The sequence below is a fragment of the Coregonus clupeaformis genome, unplaced genomic scaffold (genome assembly GCF_020615455.1).
Source record: "Coregonus clupeaformis isolate EN_2021a unplaced genomic scaffold, ASM2061545v1 scaf0146, whole genome shotgun sequence".
NCBI classification, from domain to species: Eukaryota; Metazoa; Chordata; class Actinopteri; order Salmoniformes; family Salmonidae; genus Coregonus; species Coregonus clupeaformis.
In genome coordinates, this window is record NW_025533601.1 from 539606 (window position 1) to 566300 (window position 26695).

A 26695-nucleotide genomic window follows, 5' to 3' on the forward strand; every position below is an offset into this window, starting at 1 on the left:
GTGACACCTAATGGACACTACATAAACTACATACTGTCAGAGACACTCTTAATGGAAACTACATAAACTACATACTGTCAGAGACACTCCCAATGGACACTACATAAACTACATACTGTCAGAGACACTCCTAATGGACACTACATAAACTACATACTGTCAGAGACACTCCTAATGGACACTACATAAACTAAGACACAATAAAAAACAGTAGTGACAATACATTGATATAACATCATCCTGGGGCAAATACAACATTGCAAAAGAGTCACTCATTTGTTCACTCAAATTCCAGATACAAGAGAGTGAGAAAGAATGTGTCACCCTACCTACTCTGGCTAATTACCTACCCTGGATAATGTTGTCTGACAGCATGACAGTGAAGTGATAAGGTTTGGTAAACAAAGATAGAACACAGCTCTGCCTCTAAATATACTGTATGGTCCTAGTGCTGTACTGAATCCTCATACTGAGAACATGGAACATCCCAACGGCTTCAGCAAGGGGCTACTGGTGCTCTCTGTTCTTTCAACCATCTTCAATTCTCTCAACGCTGTCGAATTCTGTTCCAACACTATTCTACCGGGATCTAAAGGTGATGTTTTGAATCTTCCATCTTCGGGCTTTCTAAAGGATTTTTAGAACTATCTAGTGTTTCTCCGCAGTACAGCAATCTTTCTGATTTCATGGTAGCGTTTGGGAATAGTCAGGGCCGAAAACATTTGTAAACCTCATCGTAGATATTGCCATTTAATAGATATGTTATGCAAATTCAAAATCATTTAAATGTAAAGCAAACAAATGATGATCTAAAGACTGTCTGCAACATGTTAAACCAGGTGGTTAATGGAGATAGCGTGATCTGTCTGCACCATGTTAAACCAGGTGGTTAATGGAGATAGCATGATCTGTCTGCACCATATTAAACCAGGTAGTTAATGGAGATAGTATGATATGTCTGCACCATGTTAAACCAGGTGGTTAATGGAGATAGCATGATCTGTCTGCACCATGTTAAACCAGGTGGTTAATGGAGATAGCATGATCTGTATGCACCATGTTAAACCAGGTGGTTAATGGAGATAGTATGATCTGTCTGCACCATGTTAAACCAGGTGGTTAATGGAGATAGTATGATCTGTCTGAACCATGTTAAACCAGGTGGTTAATGGAGATAGCATGATCTGTCTGCACCATGTTAAACCAGGTGGTTAATGGAGATAGCATGATCTGTCTGCACCATATTAAACCAGGTGGTTAATGGAGATAGCATGATATGTCTGCACCATGTTAAACCAGGAGGTTAATGGAGATAGCATGATCGGTCTGCACCATGTTAAACCAGGTGGTTAATGGAGATAGTATGATCTGTCTGCACCATGTTAAACCAGGTGGTTAATTGAGATAGAATGATCTGTCTGCACCATGTTAAACCAGGTGGTTAATGGAGATAGCATGATCTATCTGCAGCATGTTAAACCAGGTGGTTAATGGAGATAGCATGATCTGTCTGCACCATGTTAAACCAGGTGGTTAATGGAGATAGCATGATCTATCTGCAGCATGTTAAACCAGGTGGTTAATGGAGATAGCATGATCTGTCTGCACCATGTTAAACCAGGTGGTTAATGGAGATAGCATGATCTATCTGCACCATGTTAAACCAGGTGGTTAATGGAGATAGCATGATATGTCTGCACCATGTTAAACCAGGTGGTTAATGGACATACCATGCCTCGGTTGCTGTTTTGTTGTTTTACTACAACAGAAGCTTGTTTACTACAGAAACCCTGCTGGTAGCAAACGATAACCATGTGTTGAAATAGTACAGTCACTTCCATGTCCTTTATTGGTTGGTTTGAGAGGCTGCTACTGTTGTAGTGTTGTACAGTATTAACATGGTGTTGGCTATGTAGTTTAGACTAGAACTAACATCCTTAGACAGTAGAGGTAACACTTATTTGGGGATTTTAGGAGGAGTATATATATGTCATGAGTAATTTTTATACAATGTTTCACTTTGTTTTGCGTGTTATTGCTAGCCACAGAGAAGTGGCCACTATGACTGTCTGGCTGACTGACTGTCTGTATTGAAACAGCTGCTCCACAATTGAGGAGTTTATTTAGTTAAGACCCATCCCCAAACAGTACTGTCTATATGGACTGAGAAACAATGGCTACGGTTTGTCTTGAAGTCAGTGAACCTGTAAACCCATGCACAGAAAAGCCAAGGCACTCCCGAGTCAGTTTTTCTCAGTTCAAATGAGACCCTTTCAGCCCACTGAGCAAACCTCTGTCTCTGTTTCTAGTCTCTTCTCTCTGTAGTTTGCTTGATATATATTTATTACGTTGTCATAAAATGGATGATATGCTGTATCTTCCTCTCATTGTGATTGGTCCTCTGAGTTCATGGGAGGCCATTTTGAAATGCATAAAAGCCTCATTGTTTTTTTTATTTATGTAAAAACCCTGAAGGCCAAAAGCCGAAACACGTTGGTTTTATTTGCAACAATAAAGAAGCTTTTTTTATTTACTTCCATTGGCCTCCCAAGAGTTGCTGAATCTCCTCTCGACTTTTCTTCCTCTCCTAACAGGAGACATGGGTGAAGGGGGAGATCAGGGAGATCAGGGACGGCTGGGGAAGACCGGCCCACCAGGACTACTAGGTTCCTCATTATATATTTTTTATTGGTTTAATATTAAAATACATGAATCATTGAGAGATTAAAAGGAAGTGGTATAAAAGCCATGGAGTTGTTTAAACTCTCCGGCATGTTCTACTGCTCCTTTTTTAAATTGTTGTCTTGATTGTTTAAATGTGTGATTTGTAAACTAAACTAAACAGAGTTTCCTGACGCTTTTAAACAGAGTATCTGAACAGAGTTTGCTGATGGTTTTAAACAGAGTATCTAAACAGAGTTTCCTGACGCTTTTAAACAGAGTATCTGAACAGAGTTTCCTGATGGTTTTAAACAGAGTATCTAAACAGAGTTTACTGATGGTTTTAAACAGAGTATCTAAACAGAGTTTGTTGACATCTAAGTGAGCTGAGGCGTTTTGTATACTCCCCAGAGATGAAGGTATGTAAACCCCCTCAGTTGAAGGTAAATGCCTAAATAAGCCCTCAATACTTTAGATTCAGAAGCAGAACAGACTCTAGCGATCCCCCCAGTCTTTCTAGATTCAGAAGCAGAACAGACTCTAGCGATCCCCCCAGTCTTTCTAGATTCAGAACCAGAACAGACTCTAGCGATCCCCCCAGTCTTTCTAGATTCAGAACCAGAACAGACTCTAGCGATCCCCCCAGTCTTTCTAGATTCAGAAGCAGAACAGACTCTAGCGATCCCCCCAGTCTTTCTAGATTCAGAACCAGAACAGACTCTAGCGATCCCCCCAGTCTTTCTAGATTCAGAACCAGAACAGACTCTAGCGCTCCCCCCAGTCTTTCTAGATTCAGAACCAGAACAGACTCTAGCGATCCCCCCAGTCTTTCTAGATTCAGAACCAGAACAGACTCTAGCGATCCCCCAGTCTTTCTAGATTCAGAACCAGAACAGACTCTAGCGATCCCCCAGTCTTTCTAGATTCAGAACCAGAACAGACTCTAGCGATCCCCCCAGTCTTTCTATATTCAGAAGCAGAACAGACTCTAGCGATCCCCCCAGTCTTTCTATATTCAGAAGCAGAACAGACTCTAGCGATCCCCCCAGTCTTTCTAGATTCAGAACCAGAACAGACTCTAGCGATCCCCCCAGTCTTTCTAGATTCAGAACCAGAACAGACTCTAGCGATCCCCCCAGTCTTTCTAGATTCAGAACCAGAACAGACTCTAGCGATCCCCCCAGTCTTTCTAGATTCAGAACCAGAACAGACTCTAGCGATCCCCCCAGTCTTTCTAGATTCAGAAGCAGAACAGACTCTAGCGATCCCCCCAGTCTTTCTATATTCAGAAGCAGAACAGACTCTAGCGATCCCCCCAGTCTTTCTATATTCAGAAGCAGAACAGACTCTAGCGATCCCCCCAGTCTTTCTAGATTCAGAACCAGAACAGACTCTAGCGATCCCCCCAGTCTTTCTAGATTCAGAACCAGAACAGACTCTAGCGATCCCCCCAGTCTTTCTAGATTCAGAACCAGAACAGACTCTAGCGATCCCCCCAGTCTTTCTAGATTCAGAACCAGAACAGACTCTAGCGATCCCCCCAGTCTTTCTAGATTCAGAAGCAGAACAGACTCTAGCTATCCCCCCAGTCTTTCTAGATTCAGAAGCAACACTGTGTCTGACTCTGATGTGAGTGAGTGAGGTCTAATTGGCCCCAGCAGTGAGCTGAGTTACAGCGGAGTAGCCTAGGCCAGATCCGACAGCCTCTGTGAGCCTGACTCTCTGCTTTTCCTTGAAGGAAGTCATATCAGAGCAGAGGGAAGCAGACGTGTTAAACGCTGCTACAGGATGGCGGGTGGCGGGAGCACCACATGTGTTCTGCGGGTGGTAGAACTAGGAGGCAGAGAGGCAGGGCCAGGCGCTAAATTGACTTCTGGCTGGCTGGCCTCTTAAAACATTCCCTACATACTACTGTAGTTGACTAAGCTAAGATTGACTGAAGCCAAAGGGTAATTGCCTTTAATTTGTGTATATAGCACAACTTTACTTTGCATGAAAGGGCCACTAAACTAATCTGCATCCCAAATGGCACCATATTCCCTAAATAGTGCACTACTTTTTACCAGGGCACATAGAGCTCTGGTCAAAAGTAGTGCACTATGTAGGTATTGGGAATAGGGTGTCATTTGGGCCACTAAACTAAAGTTTACTCAGAACCTTTCCTTACCATCAGCTGCTGGTGCCTTCAACACCTGGGAGGAGGGGAGTCGTTAGACAACTTAGAACGGTTGGCCTTTGAAAAGGGGGTAGTGAAATGAGAGAATGTTATCTTGAACTTCTGATTGACGGTTGAACTGGCAATACAGTTGAAGTCGGGAGTTTACATACACCTTAGCCAAATACATTTAAACTCAGTTTTACATTTAATCCTAGTAAAAATTCCCTGTCTTGGGTCAGTTAGGATCACCACTTTATTTTAATAATGTGAAATGTCAGAATAATAGTAGAGAGAATGATTTATTTCAGCTTTTTTTCTTCACACACTCAATTAGTATTTGGTAGCATTGCCTTTAAATTGTTTAACTTGGGTCAAACGTTTCGGGAAGCCTTCCACAAGCTTCCCACAATAAATTGGGTGAATTTTGGCCCATTCCTCCTGACAGAGCTGGTGTAACTGAGTCAGGTTTGTAGGCCTCCTTGCTCGCACACAATTTTTCAGTTCTGCCCACACATTTTCTATAGGATTGTACTATACTTTTGTACCTGTTTCCTCCAGCATCTTCACAAGGTCCTTTGCTGTTGTTATGGGATTTATTTGCACTTTTCGCACCAAAGTACGTTCATCTCTAGGAGACAGAACGCGTCTCCATCCTGAGCGGTATGACGGCCGCGTGGTCCCATGGTGTTTATACTTGCGTACTATTGTTTGTACAGATGAACGTGGTACCTTCAGGCGTTTAGAAATTGCTCCCAAGGATGAACCAGACTTGTGGAGGTCTACACATTTTTTTGCTGAGGTCTTGGCTGATTTCTTTTGATTTTCCCATGATGTCAAGCAAAGAGGCACTGAGTTTGAAGGTAGGCCTTGAAATACATCCACAGGTACACCTCCAATTGACTCAAATTATGTCAATTAGCCTATCAGAAGCTTCTAAAGCCAATTTTCTGGAATTTTCCAAGCTGTTTAAAGGCACAGGCAACTTAGTGTATGTAAATTTCTGAGCCACTGGAATTGTGATACAGTGAATTATAAATGAAATAATCTGTCTGTAAACAATTGTTGGAAAAATTACTTGTGTCATGCACAAAGTAGATGTCCTAATCGACTTGCCAAAACTATAGTTTGTAAACAAGAAATTTGTGGAGTGGTTGAAAAACGAGTTTTAATGACTCCAACCTAAGTGTATGTAAACTTCCGACTTCAACTGTATCAGTGGGAAAATGTCAATAATCAGGGCCCAGATTCACAAAACCTTCTTAAGAAGACATTTCTTCTTAACTGCCATTTTTTTCCTTAACTCTATATAGACTTAAGAAGAAAGTTAAGCGAAGTTGCTATTCCTCAAAAAGGTTTTTGGAAATGTTCTTGTGCAATTTCTTACATTTCTCCTTAAGCAACAAGTTAAGAAGAAATTAGATTTTTGACAAATAAAGTTATTGGAAATGTTCTTAATTCCAAGATCGCTAAACCCTTGTCTTAAACTAATGGCATTGAGAGAAAAAGCGCATGAAAGCAATTGAACATGTTTAATTCACTCACAAACTTCATCTGAAAGTTTCAGTATTGATTATTTTAAACCCAAGAACATGTTTTAGAACAGTAATCTCAGTAGTAAATTTGCTAACATGATTGCCATTGCCAGCTAGATAGCTAGCTAAATCAGTTGCCTAGCAACAAACATCTTAAGAAGATTTGTAAGAAGATATTTGAGAAGTTAGTAGGAAAATCAATACATCTTAAGATATTGTTGAGGAATTGCACGTACGAACTATCTATGAACTTCTTATTTTTTTTCTTAAGATACTTCTTACGTTTTTTTCGTAAGAAGTGTTTTGTGAATCTGGGCCCAGGCCTGTATAGGTAGTGGATAATTAAGCAATAAGGCCAGTATGAAAAATGTATGCACTCACTAACTGTAAGTCGCTCTGGATAAAAGCGTCTGCTAAATGACTAAAATGTAAATGTAAGGCACAAGAGGCACTGCTGTATTATTACTACAGTCACAGGTAAATGACATTGTTCGGCCTGACGTGATAAGGCACTGCCTTGTGTGCCTCATTGCTTTTATAAAACTCTTACCAACATATTTAAAATAACAATGGTTACATATTTTCATTAAAACATTATTTTGATAACTCAATACATACAATTTAATTATTCCACCAGAAGACAAAAATCTGGTTGTTAGTTATTTTGGTCATGTTGCTACAGACGTGACCGAGTTGTAAATTATTTTTGCATAGTTGCTATGCAAAGGGTGTGGTCATCCGTTGTAAATAAAATGGTTGCTATGCAGGCTGTATAGATAACGTTATTGTCACTTGCTAGCTAGTTAGCCGACTTCAGCTAACTCAGTCACGTCAAACATTGAACCTGGAATGACAGTACACTTGCTGCATTTTCGTTTGTTTGAGCTTTTTTTTCTATTTGCATTTACTTGGATATGTCCATGATAATGACTTTGATGGGTGATTTCGACTGGCTCAGAAAAAGTTGTCTCGTCTGGGCACCGTTCACTGTATGGTACTACAGAGATCTAAATTCAAAAGTTAAACATTGTTTCCGAGATAGACAGTGAGGCTTATATTAACCCCCGCTGTACCAAACTAAATGCTAGGCTGGAAGCAAGGGGAAATAATGTGCGAGTTGGGATAAATACAGCAACATGAACATGATAGTCTTATGGAGGTGCAGTGCTACTTTTCAGATGGAAGCGTTATCAGGCATGGGTGTGTCTGTGACGGCAAATACAACACGGTTTGGAATGCTGCCCGTCCAATCAGCATTCAGGATCCAAACAACCTGTTTCATAATGACTGTTCCTGACTAAATCAAATAATCTCTTCACATTCAGTCTATCCTTCTAAATGTCCCACCTGCTAGAATGTTCCATGTTGAGAAATGTTTCCGTGTGTTAGGATCTTTTCTTATCAGAACATTATGCTGAAATTATTGTGCTGAAAAATGATGACTGAGATACTTGAGCTGAACATATGGGAAAGGAAAGGGGGATACCCAGTCAGTTGTACAACTGAATGCATTCAACTGAAATGTGTCTTCTGCATTTAACCCAACACCTCTGAATCAGAGAGGTGTGGAGGGCTGACTTAATCAGTGGTGGAAAAAGTACCCAATCGTCATACTTGAGTAAAAGTAAAGATATGTTAATAGAAAATGACTCAAGTAAAAGTGAAAGTCACCCAGTAAAATCCTACATGAGTAAAAGTCTAAAAGTATTTGCTTTTCAAAAGTAAATGTAATTGATAAAATGTACTTAAGTATCAAAAGTAAAAGTATAAATAATTTTAAAATCCTTATATTAAGCAAACCAGACGGCATCATTTTCTTGTTTTTTATTTATTTATAAATAGCCAGGGGCACACTCCAACACTCAGACATCATTTACAAACAAAGCATTTGTGTTCATTGAGTCTGCCAGATCAGAGGCAGTAGATGACCAGGGATGTTCTCTTGATAAGTGCGTGAATTTGACCATTTTCCTGTCCTGCTAAGCACTCATTTACATTTACATTTTTAGTCATTCAAGTTTTAGTCTTCTCCAGAGCGACTTACAGGAGCACTCAAAATGTAAAGAGTACTTTTGGATGTCTGGGAAAATGTATGGAGTAAAAAATACATTATTTTCTTTAGGAATGTAGTGCATTAAAAGTAAAAGTTCTCAAAAATAAAAATTGTAAAGTAAAGTACAGATACCAAAAAAGACTACTTAAGTAGTACTTGTGAAAAGCAATATTGACTGATGGTAGATGGTTCATGTGTGGTACAGGCTTTTGGGAAGTGGGTCCTGTGTCAGATTTATTTAAACTACTATCCATTTGCAGATGAATATTTCCAGAGGAAATACTCATTTTGGTCCTGGAAGAACGCCACAGGCATAAAAGCAGACTTCCCAATCCCTCTCACTCCCTCTCTCCCCTCTCTCTCCCCCTCTCTCTCTCACTCCCTCTCTCTCCCTCTCGTTCTCCCCCCCTCTCTCTCCTCCTCTCTCCCCCCCTCTCTCCCCCCTCTCCTCCCTCTCTTTCCCCCTCTCTTACCCCCTCTCTCTCTCTCTCTCTCTCTCTCTCTCTCTCTCTCTCTCCCTCCCCCTCTCTCTCCCCCCTGCCCCCTGTCTCTCTCCCTCTCTCACCCTCTCTCTCCCCCTCTCTCTCACCCTCTCTCTCCCCCCTCGCTCTCTCTCTCTCTCTCTCTTTCTCTCTCTCTCTTTGGCCTTTAGTTACTCTCTTTAAATTCCAACAAGTAAACCTAACTGCCACACAAAATCATAAGAAAACAGCAATAAAGAAACAGATAAAAAAACTCCCTACCTATTTACAGTTTTCTTTGGGTGGGCAGTTCACCAGTCTTCTCCTTCCCCTCTCTCAGGTTTGACAGGGGAACTCGGAGGTAAAGGAGAGGTGGGCCGGACAGGGAAGATGGGTCCTGCTGGAGACAAAGGTAATCATTTAGTAATCAGACTGACTGAGAAATATTCTGCTCATGGAGAAGAAAACTGTTCTGGCTGCATCTCAGGCCAATGATACAGAGCCTGTGTCTCTAATGCCACCCTATTCCCGTTATAGTGCACTACTTTTGACCATAGGAATGATCCTGTTATAGTGCACTACTTTTGACCATAGGAATGGTCAAAAGTAGTGCACTATACAGGGAATAGGGTGCCATTTTGGGCGTAGCCACAGAGACACACTGCCAGACCCAAACTACCTGGGCAAAATACTTTGAGCAAAGTATTGAAAGATTTCAAATAGTGTTTGAACCCAGGTCTGTCTAGTAGATGCATTAACAACCTGAGTGGCCTGCCTGGAGTATCAGATGGACAGGGGTTACAGGGTTGGGACTATTCTATCTGTCTATTTAGCCAGGCAAGCTCAATCAAGCACAGCTAAAGTATTTACATAGATGCCATTACCCCCCCCCCACCCCCCACCTCTCCATAAAACCTGTTTATGTGTGTGTATGTGTGTCTTTCTGAGGGGTTAAAAGCAGAAGTCAAAGTTCCGTTGGACCTTGTGTGCAATTGACGAATAAAGTGATCGTAATCTTCAAATAACGTCAAATAGTATTTGAACTCAGGTCTGCTGGTAGATAATTATTTTCCATGGTCATCAATGTGATTAGCTTGGAAGGGACTCATATTTAGGCGTAAGGAACATGTGAAAACCCTGTGTACATCCCAAATGGCATCTATTCCCTATATAGTGCACTACTTTTGACCAAAAGTAGTCAAAAGTAGTGCACTATATAGGGAATAGGGTGGCATTTGGGATGCAGCCCCCCCTCTCTGAAGTGACATGTACGGATACTTCAAGGCTTAATCAAGAGTCTGGTCAATCCTGCCTGTAATGCTTTGAGAGCCTTACAGAAATCCAGACTTCACTTAGCAGGCGCAATAATGACACTGTCAACTTAGTAGGTTAAGATATGGGCCTAACAATAACCTAAACATGTCCACAATGGGTGATATGAAGACATTAAGCTAGTACCATTTTTCCAGGTAACTGTGGAAAAACATAGGTCATTTTCATGAAGCTGTATCGAGTCAAGAGAAAAGCCTCCAAATCAATCTCAGTGAAAATATCAGATCCTTGAGCTATTTTGTGACATAATAATGTGACACCTACACATTATTGTACCCCGGTAGTCTAACTGTCATAAAAACAACCTGTGTTGTGTTTGGAATCTAATTACTTCCCCTAAATTGTCAACTGTCAGTTAGGGGGTAAAACACCTGCTTTAGGGAGAGGTCGAATCACCCTCCTGTCAGTTAGGAGGTAAAACACCTGCTTTAGAGAGGAGGTAAAACACCTGTTTAGGGAGAGGTTGAATCACCCTCCTGTCAGTTAGGAGGTAAAATACCTACTGTAGGGAGAGGTTGAATCACCCTCCTGTCAGTTAGGAGGTAAAACACCTGTTTAGGGAGAGGTTGAATCACCCTCCTGTCAGTTAGGAGGTAAAACACCTGTTTAGGGAGAGGTTGAATCACCCTCCTGTCAGTTAGGAGGTAAAACACCTGTTTAGGGAGAGGTTGAATCACCCTCCTGTCAGTTAGGAGGTAAAACACCTGCTTTAGGGAGAGGTCGAATCACCCTCCTGTCAGTTAGGGGGTAAAACACCTGCTTTAGGGAGAGGTCGAATCACCCTCCAGCCACATCTCTGTGAAGTGAAGTGAAGCACTGTGGCGTGCTGCTGTCTAGTGGTGATATCTTTCCACTGCAAATAGTTTTCATCCTGAAGCAGAGATCTACTCAGCAAAATGGATATGGCTGGTCGCTATCCTTACTGGGCTATGCTGCTGTCCCTTGTATTTAGTCTAACTGTACATGTTCATTCCAGGGGACGCGGGAGAAGCAGGAGTTGAAGGACCCTCTGGACTGAAAGGGAAAGCAGGTGGACTCATTTATTATTCAGCCTCATTCTTTGTTCATGTATGTTTCCAAACCAATGGAGATACAGTGAGGGAAAAAAGTATTTGATCCCCTGCTGATTTTGTACGTTTGCCAACTGACAAAGACATGATCAGTCTATAATTTTTAATGGTAGGTTTATTTGAACAGTGAGAGACAGAATAACAACAAAAAAATCCAGAAAAACGCATGTCAAAGATGTTATACATTTTTTTGCATTTTAATGTGGGAAATAAGTATTTGACACCTCTGCAAAACATGACTTAGTACTTGGTGGCAAAACCCTTGTTGGCAATCACAGAGGTCAGACGTTTCTTGTAGTTGGCCACCAGGTTTTCACACATCTCAGGAGGGATTTTGTCCCACTCCTCTTTGCAGATCTTCTCCAAGTCATTAAGGTTTTGAGGCTGACGTTTGGCAACTCGAACCTTCAGCTCCCTCCACAGATTTTGGGATTAAGGTCTGGAGACTGGCTAGGCCACTCCAGGACCTTAATGTGCTTCTTCTTGAGCCACTCCTTTGTTTCCTTGGCCGTGTGTTTTGGGTCATTGTCATGCTGGAATACCCATCCACAACCCATTTTCAATGCCCTGGCTGAGGGAAGGAGGTTCTCACCCAAGATTTGACGGCCCTGTCCATCGTCCCTTTGATGCAGTGAAGTTGTCCTGTCCCCTTAGCAGAAAAACACCCCCAAAGCATAATGTTTCCACCTCCATGTTTGACGGTGGGGATGGTGTTCTTGGGGTCATAGGCAGCATTCCTCCTCCTCCAAACACGGTGAGTTGAGTTGATGCCAAAGAGCTCGATTTTGGTCTCATCTGACCACAACACTTTCACCCAGTTCTCCTCTGAATCATTCAGATGTTCATTGGCAAACTTCAGACGGGCCTATATATGTGCTTTCTTGAGCAGGGGGACCTTGCAGGCGCTGCAGGATTTCAGTCCTTCACGGCGTAGTGTGTTACCAATTGTTTTCTTGGTGACTATGGTCCCAGCTGCCTTGAGATCATTGACAAGATCCTCCCGTGTAGTTCTGGGCTGATTCCTCACCGTTCTCATGATCATTGCAACTCCACGAGGTGAGATCTTGCATGGAGCCCCAGGCCGAGGGAGATTGACAGGTCTTTTGTGTTTCTTCCATTTGCGAATAATCGCACCAACTGTTGTCACCTTCTCACCAAGCTGCTTGGCGATGGTCTTGTAGCCCATTCCAGCCTTGTGTAGGTCTACAATCTTGTCCCTGACATCCTTGGAGAGCTCTTTGGTCTTGGCCATGGTGTAGAGTTTGGAATCTGATTGATTGATTGCTTCTGTGGACAGGTGTATTTTATACAGGTAACAAGCTGAGATTAGGAACACTCCCTTTAAGAGTGTGCTCCTAATATCAGCTCGTTACCTGTATAAAAGACACCTGGGAGCCAGAAATCTTTCTGATTGAGAGGGGGTTAAATACTTATTTCCCTCATTAAAATGCAAATCAATTTATAACATTTTTGACATGCATTTTTCTGGATTTTTTTGTTGTTATTCTGTCTCTCACTTTTCAAATAATCCTACCATTAAAATTATAGACTGATCATTTCTTTGTCAGTGGGCAAACGTACAAAATCAGCAGGGGATCAAATACTTTTTTTCCCTCAACTGTAGCACCTCCAAGTCACTAGCACACAATGTTGTGTCTTCACATTCTGGAGTGGGCTAGAGTTGCAAAAAGGGTTTTCCTGAAAGATAATGGTGTTTATTGTAAGACACTGCTGTAGCTGACTATATGCATGTCTGACAGGAACAACATGTGACTGTGGGAGGTACAGGAAGGTAGTTGGACAGATGGACGTCAATGTCAGAAAGCTGAAGAATGCAGTCAAGTTTGTGAAAAATGGTAAGTCATTTTATTCTGCTTAAATCATCATTTTAGGTCACATCATTAGAAAACAATTAAACTAATCTAAGTAATCTAAGAAAATCTCAGCCAATGTTTAGCCCAGTGTAAATCAAACTGGCATTCTACAACACATAAAATAGTGTTTTGACTTGGATTGAATGAATAAGGAGTTTTGACTGATACTGGATTGAATGAATAAGGAGTTTTGACTGATACTGGATTGAATGAATAAGGAGTTTTGACTGATACTGGATTGAATGAATAAGGAGTTTTGACTGATACTGGATTGAATGAATAAGGAGTTTTGACTGATATTGGATTAAATGAATAAGGAGTTTTGACTGATATTGGATTGAATGAATAAGGAGTTTTGACTGATACTGGATTGAATGAATAAGGAGTTTTGACTGATACTGGATTGAATGAATAAGGAGTTTTGACTGATATTGGATTAAATGAATAAGGAGTTTTGACTGATATTGGATTAAATGAATAAGGAGTTTTGACTGATATTGGATTAAATGAATAAGGAGTTTTGACTGATATTGGATTAAATGAATAAGGAGTTTTGACTGATATTGGATTGAATGAATAAGGAGTTTTGACTGATATTGGATTAAATGAATAAGGAGTTTTGACTGATATTGGATTGAATGAATAAGGAGTTTTGACTGATATTGGATTGAATGAATAAGGAGTTGACTCCAACTTATTACATCTCATATGTCATATTCAGTCATTTTAGGCATCAAGGAAACAGAGGATACATTTTACCTGATTGTGAAAGAGGCCAGAAAGTACAGAGAGGCTCTGATGAACTGTAAGCTGAGGGGCGGTATACTCGCCATGCCCAAAACAACAGACACCAACTCCCTGATAGCAGAGTACGTCACCCAGGCTGGCCTTACCCGGGTCTTCATTGGGCTGCAGGCTGGGCAGAAGGGGGGAGGGCCTGTCTATGCAGACCTGACCCCAGTGAGGAACTATACAGCCTGGGGCCTAGAGGAGCCATCAGGGGCCCCTACCAACACCAGCTGTGTGGAGATGATCAGCACAGGTACGTCAAGACACTTTAACATTTAATCACTACGATTGACTAGTCCTAATTCTAATTCTAGATATCAAAAGGGGCAAAACTGAAGTGGCACCCTATTCCCTGGCCTATAGAGTCCACTACTCTGGTCAAATGTAGTGCGCTAGGCTAGGGCAATAGGGTGCCACTTTAGACACAACCAGTAAATACATTTGGACTAGTACCATTTCTGAGTCAAGATATCGGCCGCGTTCCCCTGCTCAGACGTTGCATGTATCAACCAATGGTTGCGTGCCACGTCATCGACTGTGCCGTCTGGCACCAGGTTGCTATGACACACGACGTGGTTAAAGCTGATCCATAAAATACCTATCCAGGTGTTGTGAGACCTGGAATGCGTCGGCAACATCTGAGCAGGGGAACGCAACCATCAACACTTCCATTTGGGCGAGTCCTCCTGATTGTAATCACCCCACAGGCACCTGGAACCAGGTGGAGTGTGACGCCACCATGTACTACGTGTGTGAGTTCAAGAAGAGCAGGAGAGGTCTCGCCGCCGTGCTGTGATGTCATCAAGAAATTCCAGTGGGAGTCGGTCGAAGGTTGTTGATGTGGACATTAGACCTTTATACTAAGACAGAAACCAATAGTACTTTAGTTTATAGATAAACATGTAGCCTATAGTAACTAGACAAAGGTCATTGATACAACCTAGCCTACTCGTTGTAATGAGATATTAACTAGAGATAAAAGTTGGTATCCCTTTTGACACTTGAACCTTTTATATTTGGGATAGCATGTGAAACCTTTCCTTTCTGTAATAAACACCATACAAATCAACCACCTAATTTTGATTGTCCATTTATTCAGATCAGAACAGGTAAGATGATGTTTCTAGTGAGCAGCAGCACAGTGGCAAGGAAAAACTCCCTAGAAGAAAGGAAGAAACCACTAGAGGAACCAAAAAGCAAAAACATGATTTGCACTACTAACTTTAGGAATACAGTACAGTCAGTGAAATACCTCAGTCCTTAATTGGACCAACTCTGTCTAACATTGTTAACAGCATGTGCAGCTTGGGGGTTATGTCAACAGGAGCTGAGTTTATCCACATATTCCAGGTAAACATTAACCTGGTGGTGCTTTAGAAAAGCCCACCAACCTGTTACTGCCCCTATATAAAATAACTATCACTCTCTCTTAATACTGTTCTCACTCTCTCTGGCAATAGAGACTCCTGTTCTATTAAATTCAGAGGCTTGCCGGTGTGGGCTATGATTACGCCCCAAATGGCCCCCTAACGCCCCACACGGGCCGCTAACGCCCCACAGGGCCCCTAACACCCCCTAACACCCCCTAACGCCCCACAGGCCCCCTAACGCCCCACACGGCCCCCTAACGCCCCACAGGCCCCCTAACACCCCCTAACGCCCCACATGGCCCCCTAACGCCCCACACGGCCCCTTAACGCCCCACACGGCCCCCTAACGCCCCACAGGCCCCCTAACACCCCTTAACGCCCCACATGGCCCCCTAACGCCCCACACGGCCCCCTAACGCCCCACACGGCCCCCTAACCCCCTAACGCCCCACAGGCCCCCTAACACCCCCTAACGCCCCACATGGCCCCCTAACGCCCCACACGGCCCCCTAACGCCCCACACGGCCCCCTAACGCCCCACACGGCCCCCTAACGCCCCACACGGCCCCCCTAACGCCCCACACGGCCCCCTAACGCCCCACATGCCCCTAACGCCCCACACGGCCCCCTAACGCCCCACAGGCCCCTAACGCCCCACACGGGCCGCTAACGCCCACAGGCCCCTAACACCCCCTAACACCCCCTAACGCCCCACAAGGCCCCCTAACGCCCCACAGGCCCCCTAACACCCCACATGGCCCCCTACCCCTAACGCCCCACACGGCCCCCTAACACCCCCTTAACGCCCCACAGGCCCCCTAACACCCCCTAACGCCCCACACGGCCCCCTAACACCCTAACGCCCCACAGGCCCCCTACCCCTAACGCCCACACGGCCCCCTAACACCCCTTAACGCCCCACAGGCCCCCTAACACCCCTAACGCCCCACACGGCCCCCCTAACACCCCCTAACGCCCCACAGGCCCCCTAACCCCCCTAACGCCCCCCTAACGCCCCCACACGGGGCCCCCCTAACGCCCCACATGCCCCCTAACGCCCCACATGCCCCTAACGCCCCACATGGCCCCACATGCCCCCCTAATGGCCCACATGGCCCCCTAATGGCCCACATGCCCCTAACGCCCCACAAGGCCCCCTAACGCCCCACATGCCCCCTAACGCCCCACACGGTCCCTTAACGCCCCACATGGCCCCCTAACGCCCCACACGGTCTCCTAACGCCCCACACGGCCCCCCTAACGCCCCACACGGTCTCCTAACGCCCCACACGGCCCCCCTAACGCCCCACACGGCCCCCCTAACGCCCCACACGGCCCCCTAACGCCCCACAACGCCCCAAATGGCCTCCTAACGCCCCACATGGTCTCCTAACGCCCCACAACGCCCCACATGGCCCACTAACGCCCCACAACCCCCCACACAGCCCCCTAACGCCCCACACGGCCCCCTAACGCCCCACATGGCCCCCTACCCCTAACACCCCACAGGCCCCCTAACACCCCCTAACGCCCCACACGGCCCCCTAACGCCCCACATGGCCTCCTAACGCCCCACACGGTCTCCTAACGCCCCACACGGTCTCCTAACGCCCCACACGGCCCCCTAACGCCCCACACGGCCCCCTAACGCCCCACAACGCCCCAAATGGCCTCCTAACGCCCCACATGGTCTCCTAACGCCCCACAACGCCCCACATGGCCCACTAACGCCCCACAACCCCCCACACAGCCCCCTAATTCCCCACACGGCCCCCTAACGCCCCACATGGCCCCCTACCGTCTAACTCCCCACACGGCCCCCTAACGCCCCACTAACGCCCCACAACGCCCCCTAACGCCCCAAACACCCCCCTTTCGCCCCCCACACGGCCCCCTAACACCCCACATGGCCCCCTAACGCCCCACATGGCACTCTAACAGTCGTGCACTATATTGAGAATAAGGTGCCATTTGGTGAGGCTTCACTGTGGGTCATGGTTCCTGAGTAAACACTTAAAGTTGTGCAATTATTTACCGACACCATGAAGCTGTTTCAGATTGCAAATCACATCTGCGCTTTCCCTTTCCCTATCTCAGACTCCTCTCACCTTGGAATTTCCTCCTCCTCTGCTAGACTAATATTGACTTTAAACTGGCCTATCAACAGTCCACCTGTTTGTATTGTATGGCCTATCTCTCATTTTGTCAGGCACGTTCAATTTGTAGCGGATTCATCTTTAGCGAGTTGCGACAGAGAGATAGAGCGAGAGATCGAGGTGCGGTATTGCGGTAACTGCGACTGCCTCCACTCCGCGGGCGGGTAGAGTTGGATAAAGTGAAAGGAGTGGCCGTGCACCTGTTAGACCAGTTAGGGACACATGACTGCAGAATAATTTGCCTGAGTTGGTGTCCTTTGTCGAGATACAAGACGGAAAGGATGTCGGAGCCAGCGACGAATCCTGCGGCGACAGCATTCCCAGCGCCGACGATATCGTTGCCATTGGGACTACAAATATTGAGGACGTACTCCGGTGCACTGATCTGCTTGGAAGTTGTGAGTGTCGCATCTCTATTTCTGACTACGAGTGTTGTAAGCAAATACATCACCGGTGGTAAGATTGATTCTGGTTACACCCTTGTTTGAAGTAGGCCTAATTGGGAAACTGCGGTCTAATCGATAGTCTTTATTAATTCTGCTTAGTTCATTTTGTTCAGTTGAGCTTTAGGATTAGCTTTTTCATCGTCTTATCGTCGTACATTTAGTTATGTATACCAGTATCAGAGGCGCCAGGCAGGGAGCCTCATAGTAATGGAGGTTCAGTCATTACTGTACTTGTGTAATGAATACTCAGGGAGGAAAAGGTGTAGATTCACGCGCAGAGCGCGGCAGGTGTTTATTTCGCCTTGGCAAAAGGCAGGAATCGTGGTCACAGGCAGGCAATGGTCATACACAGGTAGTAGGCAAACAGGCAGGAGAATCAAAAACTAGGACTGAAGGCTATAATTGGTTCTCACAAACGAGCTAGAAAAAGGCTTAGTAGAGTCAGAACGAACAATACCTCACAAGGCACAAACAGAATGAACTGAACTAAATAAGGAGCTGATGAGACCAGACGAGTAACTAACACAGGTGAAATCAATGAACAAAAATAAAAGACAGGGCTACGTTCAAGAACGCAAAGAAACAGGGCTACTTTCAAGAACACAAAGAAACAGGGCTATGTTCAAGAACACATGGTTGACTAAGAAAAGAAATACAGAACCTTACAACTTGGGCCGTGTTTTATTAACTGCATACAGGCAACTCCCTATGGTACAATCTGATAGTGCATTAGTGATAAGCAACTGAACATACTGTAGTCAGTATGGCCCCGTGTAGCTCAGTTGGTAGAGCATGGCGTTTGCAACGCCAGGGTTGTGGGTTCGATTCCCACAGGGGGGGGCCAGTATGAAAAAATGTATGTGCTCACTAACTGTAAGTCGCTCTGGATAAGAGCGTCTGCTAAATGACGTCAATGTCATTGTGAAGTGAACGACAAAATAGATACAACTGTTCTCCAGCTAAGTCTTATAGCAGTGAGCTATTAGGCCTATAGATGCTCTGTGTTCAGTTCAATAACAGCCGACTCCTTTTCACAAATAGAAATCAGACCCTGTGTCAGGTCTAGGACGCGTTTGAAATAAACTGACGTTCATGTCATGATCAGATCACACAGTCTGGTCAAACAGTCTTGAAATTGTTAAGCATTTACTATGTCACAAATATCAATCAGTCTCGCATATGATGACTTGTCTAACAAATCTTCTCCGTTCGGTTCTTCCAGATATTTGGAGGGCTGGTATGGATCCTGGTGGCCTCCTCCAACGTGCCCGTGCCACTGCTACAGGGCTGGGTGATGTTTGTCTCCCTCACCATGTTCTTCTGTTCCACCGTGTACCTCCTCCTCTTCCTCCTGGGCTTGGCTGACAGGATCAACACTGACTGGAACCTTATGGTGAGTCTAGTGACAACACTTCACAAAAACAACTCATTCTTGGTAAACAGGTTGGAGCACTGAAAAACCGGCAGAGATACAGATCTTCTTACAATCATATATACACAGGTAAACTGACGTTTCAACGTCACATGACGTCTTTATCAGAGGTAGAGTCTTCCTGGTCTGTTTGGTTTATCACTTCAGGGCTGTCCAACTCCAGTCTTCCTGGTCTGTTTGGTTTATCACTTCAGGGCTGTCCAACTCCAGTCTTCCTGGTCTGTTTGGTTTATCACTTCAGGGCTGTCCAACTCCAGTCTTCCTGGTCTGTTTGGTTTATCACTTCAGGGCTGTCCAACTCCAGTCTTCCTGGTCTGTTTGGTTTATCACTTCAGTGCTGTCCAACTCCAGTCCTGGAGAGCTACTGGTTGGTGCAGAGTTTAGTTCCACCTCTGCACTAACAAAATTCAAATGATAAACAAATAGTAGTCCTCAGTCTGGACATTTGCTATTTGAATCCGATGAATTGGAGATCCCCTGCAAAACAAGCACAATAGCTTAGAATAAACAGGCTACGTGTTCTTCAGGTGCCACATTCAAATGCTGCCGACGCCATGGCAGTTCCCCCTAAACTCCTGAAAGGATGTTCAATTCAGTGTCATGTCACTACAGGTGTAGAACAATCCCGCTCTGTGATAGTCCTAATTACAGTACAGAGGATGTCTTTCCCAAGACAGGTGTGGGTGTCAAATGACAAACAGAGCTAAACACTCTGCACCACACCTAATGAGTATGATCTCAACACAACTTTAGTCATGAGGGGTGTCTCTACAGATGCAGGTATCAAAACTTACCAGAAACACTGAAACATTAGAGAGCTTGCTCTACTAGTCTGTCAAGAAACTTAAAGCCATGTAACTTTATAATAACAGGGTAGAGCCTAGTGCACATTATAACGGCAAGGACGCACTGCATGTGGTGGGTGAGCCATCATGCAAAACCGTCTTCAGTTATTCATTTATTGAAAAACAACAGTCCTAGGCAGGCAGACAGACAGATAGGCAGACAGATAGGCAGGCAGACAGACAGATAGGCAGACAGACAGAAAAGGCAGGCAGGACAGATAGGGTGATAGGAGGCAGACTGGCCCTGATCCCAGATCTGCTGTTAATGCTACTGGCCCTGATCCCAGATCTGCTGTTACTGCTACTGGCCCTGATCCCATATCTGCTGTTAATGCTACTGGCCCTGATCCCAGATCTGCTGTTACTGCTACTGGCCCTGATCCCAGATCTGCTGTTACTGCTACTGGCCCTGATCCCAGATCTGCTGTTACTGCTACTGGCCCTGATCCCAGATCTGCTGTTACTGCTACTGGCCCTGATCCCAGATCTGCTGTTACTGCTACTGGCCCTGATCCCAGATCTGCTGTTACTGCTACTGGCCCTGATCCCAGATCTGCTGTTAATGCTACTGGCCCTGATCCCAGATCTGCTGTTACTGCTACTGGCCCTGATCCCAGATCTGCTGTTACTGCTACTGGCCCTGATCCCAGATCTGCTGTTAATGCTACTGTGCTTAATGTATCCCACAATGCTTTTTCCACACGTATTAACACTTTCATATTTTAGTAATATTTCTGCCATTTTTAGCAGACGCTTTTATCCAAAACGAGACTTTGCCACACTTACACATGAACTACTAATGCCTGACTGCACTAGAGGTTGACTTGAAGGGTACTACCTTTAGTACAAGCTGCAGTACAGTAACTGACACCGGGTGCGTCCCAAATGGCCCAGGTCAAAAGTAGTGCACTATATAGGGAATAGAGTACCATTTGGGACGTAGCCTCAGACCCACCAGGTTCCAGTTCTTCTCGTTAAATGTAGTCATGCGTGTGTGTGTGTGTGTGTGTGTGTGTGTGTGTGTGTGTGTGTGTGTGTGTGTGTGTGTGTGTGTGCGTGCGTGTGTGTGTGCGTGCGTGTGTGTGTGTGTGTGTGTGCGTGCGTGTGTGTGTGCGTGCGTGCGTGCGTGCGGCGTGCGTGCGCGCACGTGCGTGCGTGCGTGCGTGCGTGTGTGTGTGTGCGTGTGTGTGTGTGTGTGTGCGTGTGTGTGTGTGTGTGTGTGTGTGTGTGTGTTGTCATCTCACAGACAATGAGAAAACATAGCTTTTGACACAGCCACTGAGGGAATAGTGAGCTCACACCAGACAGTGGCCAGTCTGTGGGCCCTGAGTCCCCATCGTCAACAGAACGGTGTCTGTGGCTGCGTCCGTAAGGGCTCAGCTTAAAAAGTAGGTCAAAAGTAGTGCACTATGTAGGGAATAGGGTGCAATGTCGGAGGCAGCCAGTCTCTTACTGTAACCCCCCTCCCCCCCCTATCTCTCTGTTGACGTTGTAAACTGAACACTGTGAACTGAGTCCTCAGACAAGGCTGAATCAAGGGTGACTTTCTTTTGAATCGGTGGTACTAGAATAGCAGCACTAGCTCTTTGAATTAGTGTTTCGTAATACTGCTCATGGGACCAAAGTGGTAACAATTTGTTTTTTTGCCTCTAGCACTACACACCTGTTTCCAATAATCAACTAGAAACTTTCCTGAAATAAATGTGCTTGATTGCTAGTCTTTAAGTATTTATCAAAGACGGTGGATAAATGAAGATGTCCCACTCAGGCTGTTTACCATTGGGAAAAAATGGTCAGTTCCGGTCTGCTTAAGGGGGTGACTCTCCCATAGGCACCAATGCTTTAGCAGCTGGGACTGGTCTGCTTAGTTCATTGACTGGATATGAACCAGAAAAAGAGAGAGAGTGGGATGTCTTCCGTCCTATTCCATCTATTTATGGTTGTGAAATAGTAGTGGTAGTTATAGTAGTGATAGTGGTAATGGTAGTGGTAATGGTAGTAGTAGTAGTAGTAGTAGTGATAGTGGTGATAGTGGTAGTGGTAATGGTAGTAGTGGTAGTAGTAGTGGTGGTAGTGGTAGTGGTAATGGTAGTAGTAGTAGTAGTAGTGGTAATGGTAATAGTAGTAGTAGTAGTAGTAGTAGTAGTAGTAATAGTGGTAGTGACAGCAGTAGTAGTAGTGGTAGTAGTAGTAGTAGTAGTAGTAGTAGTAGTAGTAGTAGTAGTAGTAGTAGTAGTAGTAGTAGTAGTAGTAGTAGTAATAGTGGTAGTGACAGCAGTAGTAGTAGTGGTAGTGGTAGTAGTAGTAGTAGTAGTAGTAGTAGTGGTAGTAGTAGTAGTAGTGGTAGTGACAGCAGTAGTAGTAGTGGTAGTAGTAGTAGTAGTAGTAGTAGTAGTAGTAGTAGTAGTAGTAGTAGTAGTAGTAATAGTGGTAGTGACAGCAGTAGTAGTAGTGGTAGTGGTAGTAGTAGTAATAGTAGTGGTAGTGGCAGTAGTAGTAATAGTGGTAGTGGTAGTAGTAATAGTAGTAGTTGTAGTAGTAGTAATAGTGGTAGTGACAGCAGTAGTAGTAGTGGTAGTAGTAGTAGTAGTAGTAGTAGTAGTAGTAGTAGTAGTGGTGTAGTAGTAGTAGTAGTAGTGACAGCAGTAGTAGTAGTGGTAGTAGTAGCAGTAGTAGTAGTGGTAGTAGTAGCAGTAGTAGTAGTGGTAGTAGTAGTAGTAGTAGTAGTAGCAGTAGTAGTAGTGGTAGTAGTAGCAGTAGTAGTAGTGGTAGTAGTAGTAGTAGTAGTGGTAGTAGTAGTAGCAGTAGTGGTGGTAGTGACAGCAGTAGTAGTAGTAGTAGTAGTAGTAGTAGTAGTAATTGTAGTAGTAGTAGTAATTGTAGTAGTAGTCAAACCTTTAATTAGTAGAATCAGTTGTGTAATGCTATATAAAAAAACAAGGACCTTTGGGACCATTATTAAGAAACCCTTCTTTAAAGGTTAGACCCTAGGCTATAACTTGGTTATCAAGATGTCTCCAAACTAAGCAACATTAACTACACAACAACGTTACCTTAGCTCAGCGATGGGCAACTCCAGTCCTCGGAGGCCTGATTGGGGTCACACTTTTTACCCAGCCATATAGCCAACACACCTGATTTAAACTAATTGCACTGTAAACTGAAGACCATGATTAGTTGATTATCGGAGTCAGGTGTGTTTTTAGGGCAAAGGACTGGAGTTGCTCGTTCCTGCCTTGGCTACATCTGTTTATTAGCATGGTATAAGATCTCCTAAATGCACGGGTGATTTTCTCAATGCATTCAAGAGAGACCTGACTACTCTCAATCCATATTTATAACCCTCTCTTTCCGTCTTTATTGCAGGATATGCTCTACCACTTCACAGCACTGCTGTTCTACTTCAGTGCCTTGGTGTTGGAGGCTGCAGTTACAGCTGCCAGAGGTACCCCTAACATCTCCCTATCAGGATGTATTACAGCCCCTAGTGGGAATATACTCACCTTCCTGGACAACAGACAGTACAGTATTAACGTCGCAGCTACGGTAAGTGTACGCCTTCACAAAATTTCAAGGCTTTCTGTAATGCAAATGGATGTGGTTTACTGATCAGACCGGTGTTTCAATTCAAATACTTGATAATGTAATTCAAATACTTCGTACTGTATGTGCCTGTGTGAGTTTACCTGGATTAAGAAACCAATAGAAAAGTCCCGGAACTGCAAACCCTGCCCATCTACAATAGGAAAACCAGCCACGTCTTGCTGCCAGACAAGCTAAACAAGTTCTTTGCCCGCTTTGAGGAAAACACAGTGCCACCGACGCGGCCAGCTACCAAGGACTGTGGGCTCTGGTTCTCCGTGGCCGATGTGAGTAAGACATTGAAACGTGTGACCCCTGGGTCTCAACCCCGCCCTGTGCCAATGGGTCCTGGACTTCCTGACGGCCGCCCCCAGGTGGTTAAGGTAGGAAACAACATCTCCACTTCGCTGATCCTCAACACGGGGCGTGCTCAGCCCCCTCCTGTACTCCCTGTTCACCGATGACTGCGTGGCCAAGCACGCATCCAACTCAATCATGAAGTTTGCAGACGACACAACAGTAGTAGGCTTGTTTACCAACAATGACCAGACCGCCTACAGGGAGGAGGTGAGGGCTCTGGGAGTGTGGTGTCAGGAAAATAACCTCTCACTCAACGTCAACAAAACAAAGGAGATGATCGTGGACTTCAGGAAACAGCAGATGGTGCACCCCCCCTATCCACATCGACGGGACCGCAGTGGAGAAGGTGGAACATTTTAAGTTCCTCGGCATACATATCACTGACAAACTGAAATGGTCCACCCACACAGACAGCGTGGTGAAGAAGGTGCAACTGAGCCTCTTCAACCTCAGGAGGCTGAAGAAATTTGGCCTGTCACCTAAAACCCTCAAAAACTTTTACAGATGCACAATTGAGAGCATCCTGTCGGGCTGTATCACCGCCTGGTACGGCAACTGCACCGCCCGCAACCGCAGGGCTCTCCAGAGGGTGGTGCGGTCTTCACAACACATCACCGGGGGCAAACTACCTGCCCTCCAGGACACCTACAGCACCCGATGTCACAGGAAGGCCAAAAAGAGAATCAAAGACAACTACCACCCGAGCCACTGCCTGTTCACCCCACTGTCATCCAGAAGGCGAGGTCAGTACAGGTGCATCAAAGCTGGGACCGAGAGAATGAAAAACAGCTTCTAAGGCCATCAGACTTTTAAACAGCCATCACAAGCACAGAGAGGCTGCTGCCTACATACAGATTTGAAAATCACTGGCCACTTTAATAATGCCACTTTAATAATGTTTACATATCTTGCATTACCCATCTCATATGTATATACTGTATTCTATACTATCTATTGCATCTTAGCATATACCACTCTGATAATGACATTGCTCATCCATATATTTATATATTCTTATTCCTTTACTTAGATTTGTGTGTATTAGGTTTTTGTTGTGGAACTGTTAGATGTTTTCATTCTTCTAGTATTTGAAACCCAGGTCTGTTACTGCTGTAACACGGGGATGTTTTTGGAGCCTTGCTGAGGTAGTAGTAGTATTACATTTAATCAGTGTTCAACTGTTGACAGTTGAACGGATGTTGTGCTCCGACCCGACAGCAGCCTGCATTTCTGTATTGGTAGCTCCTACACTGCACAAAGCTATTTTCAGAACGGAACACCACGTTACCAAGGAGACCAAACAAAAAGCTCTGTAGGAAACTCCTAATCTAAGTCAATGTTTTTTTTTAGTAAATAGAGCTGTAGGCCCTATGCATCCCATGCGTTAATGTTTGCCCATTGTTCCCCTGATTCTTCTCTATACTACTAGTTGGTTCACTGATATACCGTTGTGATGTTGTTGTTGTTTGCTGCAATGCATAACTGCTGGTATTACATTAGGTGTCATTGCTCAAGGCTTTCTGTGAGTTAGCCTAACCTTTTGTTGTCCTGGTTCTCCTCTAGATATTTGCCTTTGTGGTGACACTCTGCTACGCCTGCAGTTTGTTCATGGGCTTCAGGAGGTGGCAGATGTGATGTGACACAGAAGAAAGAAAACAAAACCGTTACATTATTACAGTTCAAACTCCGACCATACTGTTTATTACATTGTCACGTCGTCTGTTTATTACATGTGTATAACAACATTATTTAAAGAGAACTTCTGTATAGTGATACGTTTATATTTCTTGCTATGAGATCAAGACGGAGCACTTTGTTGTATCTCTCATGTAATAAGATCACATCAGGAGTTATGGTTAGGTTACCTGATGTTGCATTTCATATATTAGTCCTTTGGTTTCTGAGGCCAACATGTTTTTAATTCTGTGATCAATATTGTAGATTTTATTTATTAGTGTTTGATTCCTTGTAAAATAATTAAACCCTCAGGATCAGAAGAGACCTATAACTGATTAAATAACAATATGTGATGCTATAGTTATTTTCCCCTTGTAGAATGTCTAACTTTTGAGACTTTTAAGAGCAACATGGAAAACTATGTTAAACATACTACATAGCAAATTATCATAATAATCACTTAATGAAATTGTGTGACTCCTTTCTGGAATATATTTTTGATGTATATTTTTGTGATTTCTGAAATGCATTTTTACAAATAAATAACTTTTCTTACCTTGTTGATACAACTTGTATTTTTGTATTTGGCCAGTTTAGCAGGGCTTCACCAGAAGGGGGAACTATTCTCACAAAGACTGCTTTTAGCGGGGGAGAGTTATTGGCTTATCAGCCCTGCTGATTATTCCCGAGCCAGTTCCAATGCATGTCCCAGAGGTTAAAGGCTACTGTAGGTGGTTGGAGAAGATGCCTTTGTCAGTTGAAGGGAAAGGAATGTTAACGCTGCCTCTCTGTCCAACCAAGGTGCATGAACTGAGGAGCAGTCTTTGAACTGAAGAGGAGATTCCTCTTGGAGGACAGTGTCAGTTGATGAAAGCGCTTCGGCCTTTAGCCTTCATC

General features: G+C 44.4%; 2 protein-coding genes across 3 annotated transcripts; both read left to right on the plus strand.

Moving 5' to 3' along the window:
• Positions 1-452: 452 nt before the first annotated feature.
• LOC121542749 (collectin-10) lies at positions 453-14999 on the plus strand. 2 transcript variants are annotated; one of them, XM_041852273.2, is made up of 7 exons: positions 453-595; positions 2595-2666; positions 9206-9277; positions 11174-11227; positions 13028-13123; positions 13863-14183; positions 14638-14999. In XM_041852273.2, exons 1-7 carry the CDS (start codon positions 478-480, stop codon positions 14724-14726), a joined length of 822 nt encoding a protein of 273 aa, XP_041708207.1. In that variant the 5' UTR covers positions 453-477; the 3' UTR covers positions 14727-14999. The 2 variants fall into 2 exon arrangements, with proteins under 2 accessions (XP_041708207.1, XP_041708208.1); XM_041852274.2 differs by lacking the exon at positions 2595-2666.
• A 2361-nt stretch (positions 15000-17360) lies between these two features.
• On the plus strand, positions 17361-26354 carry LOC121542750 (protein MAL2-like). The gene is made up of 4 exons (XM_041852275.2): positions 17361-17854; positions 19125-19295; positions 23546-23725; positions 25685-26354. The coding sequence occupies exons 1-4, from the start codon at positions 17738-17740 to the stop codon at positions 25754-25756; spliced, it is 540 nt and encodes a 179-aa protein (XP_041708209.1). The 5' UTR covers positions 17361-17737; the 3' UTR covers positions 25757-26354.
• The last annotated feature ends 341 nt before the right edge of the window (positions 26355-26695 follow it).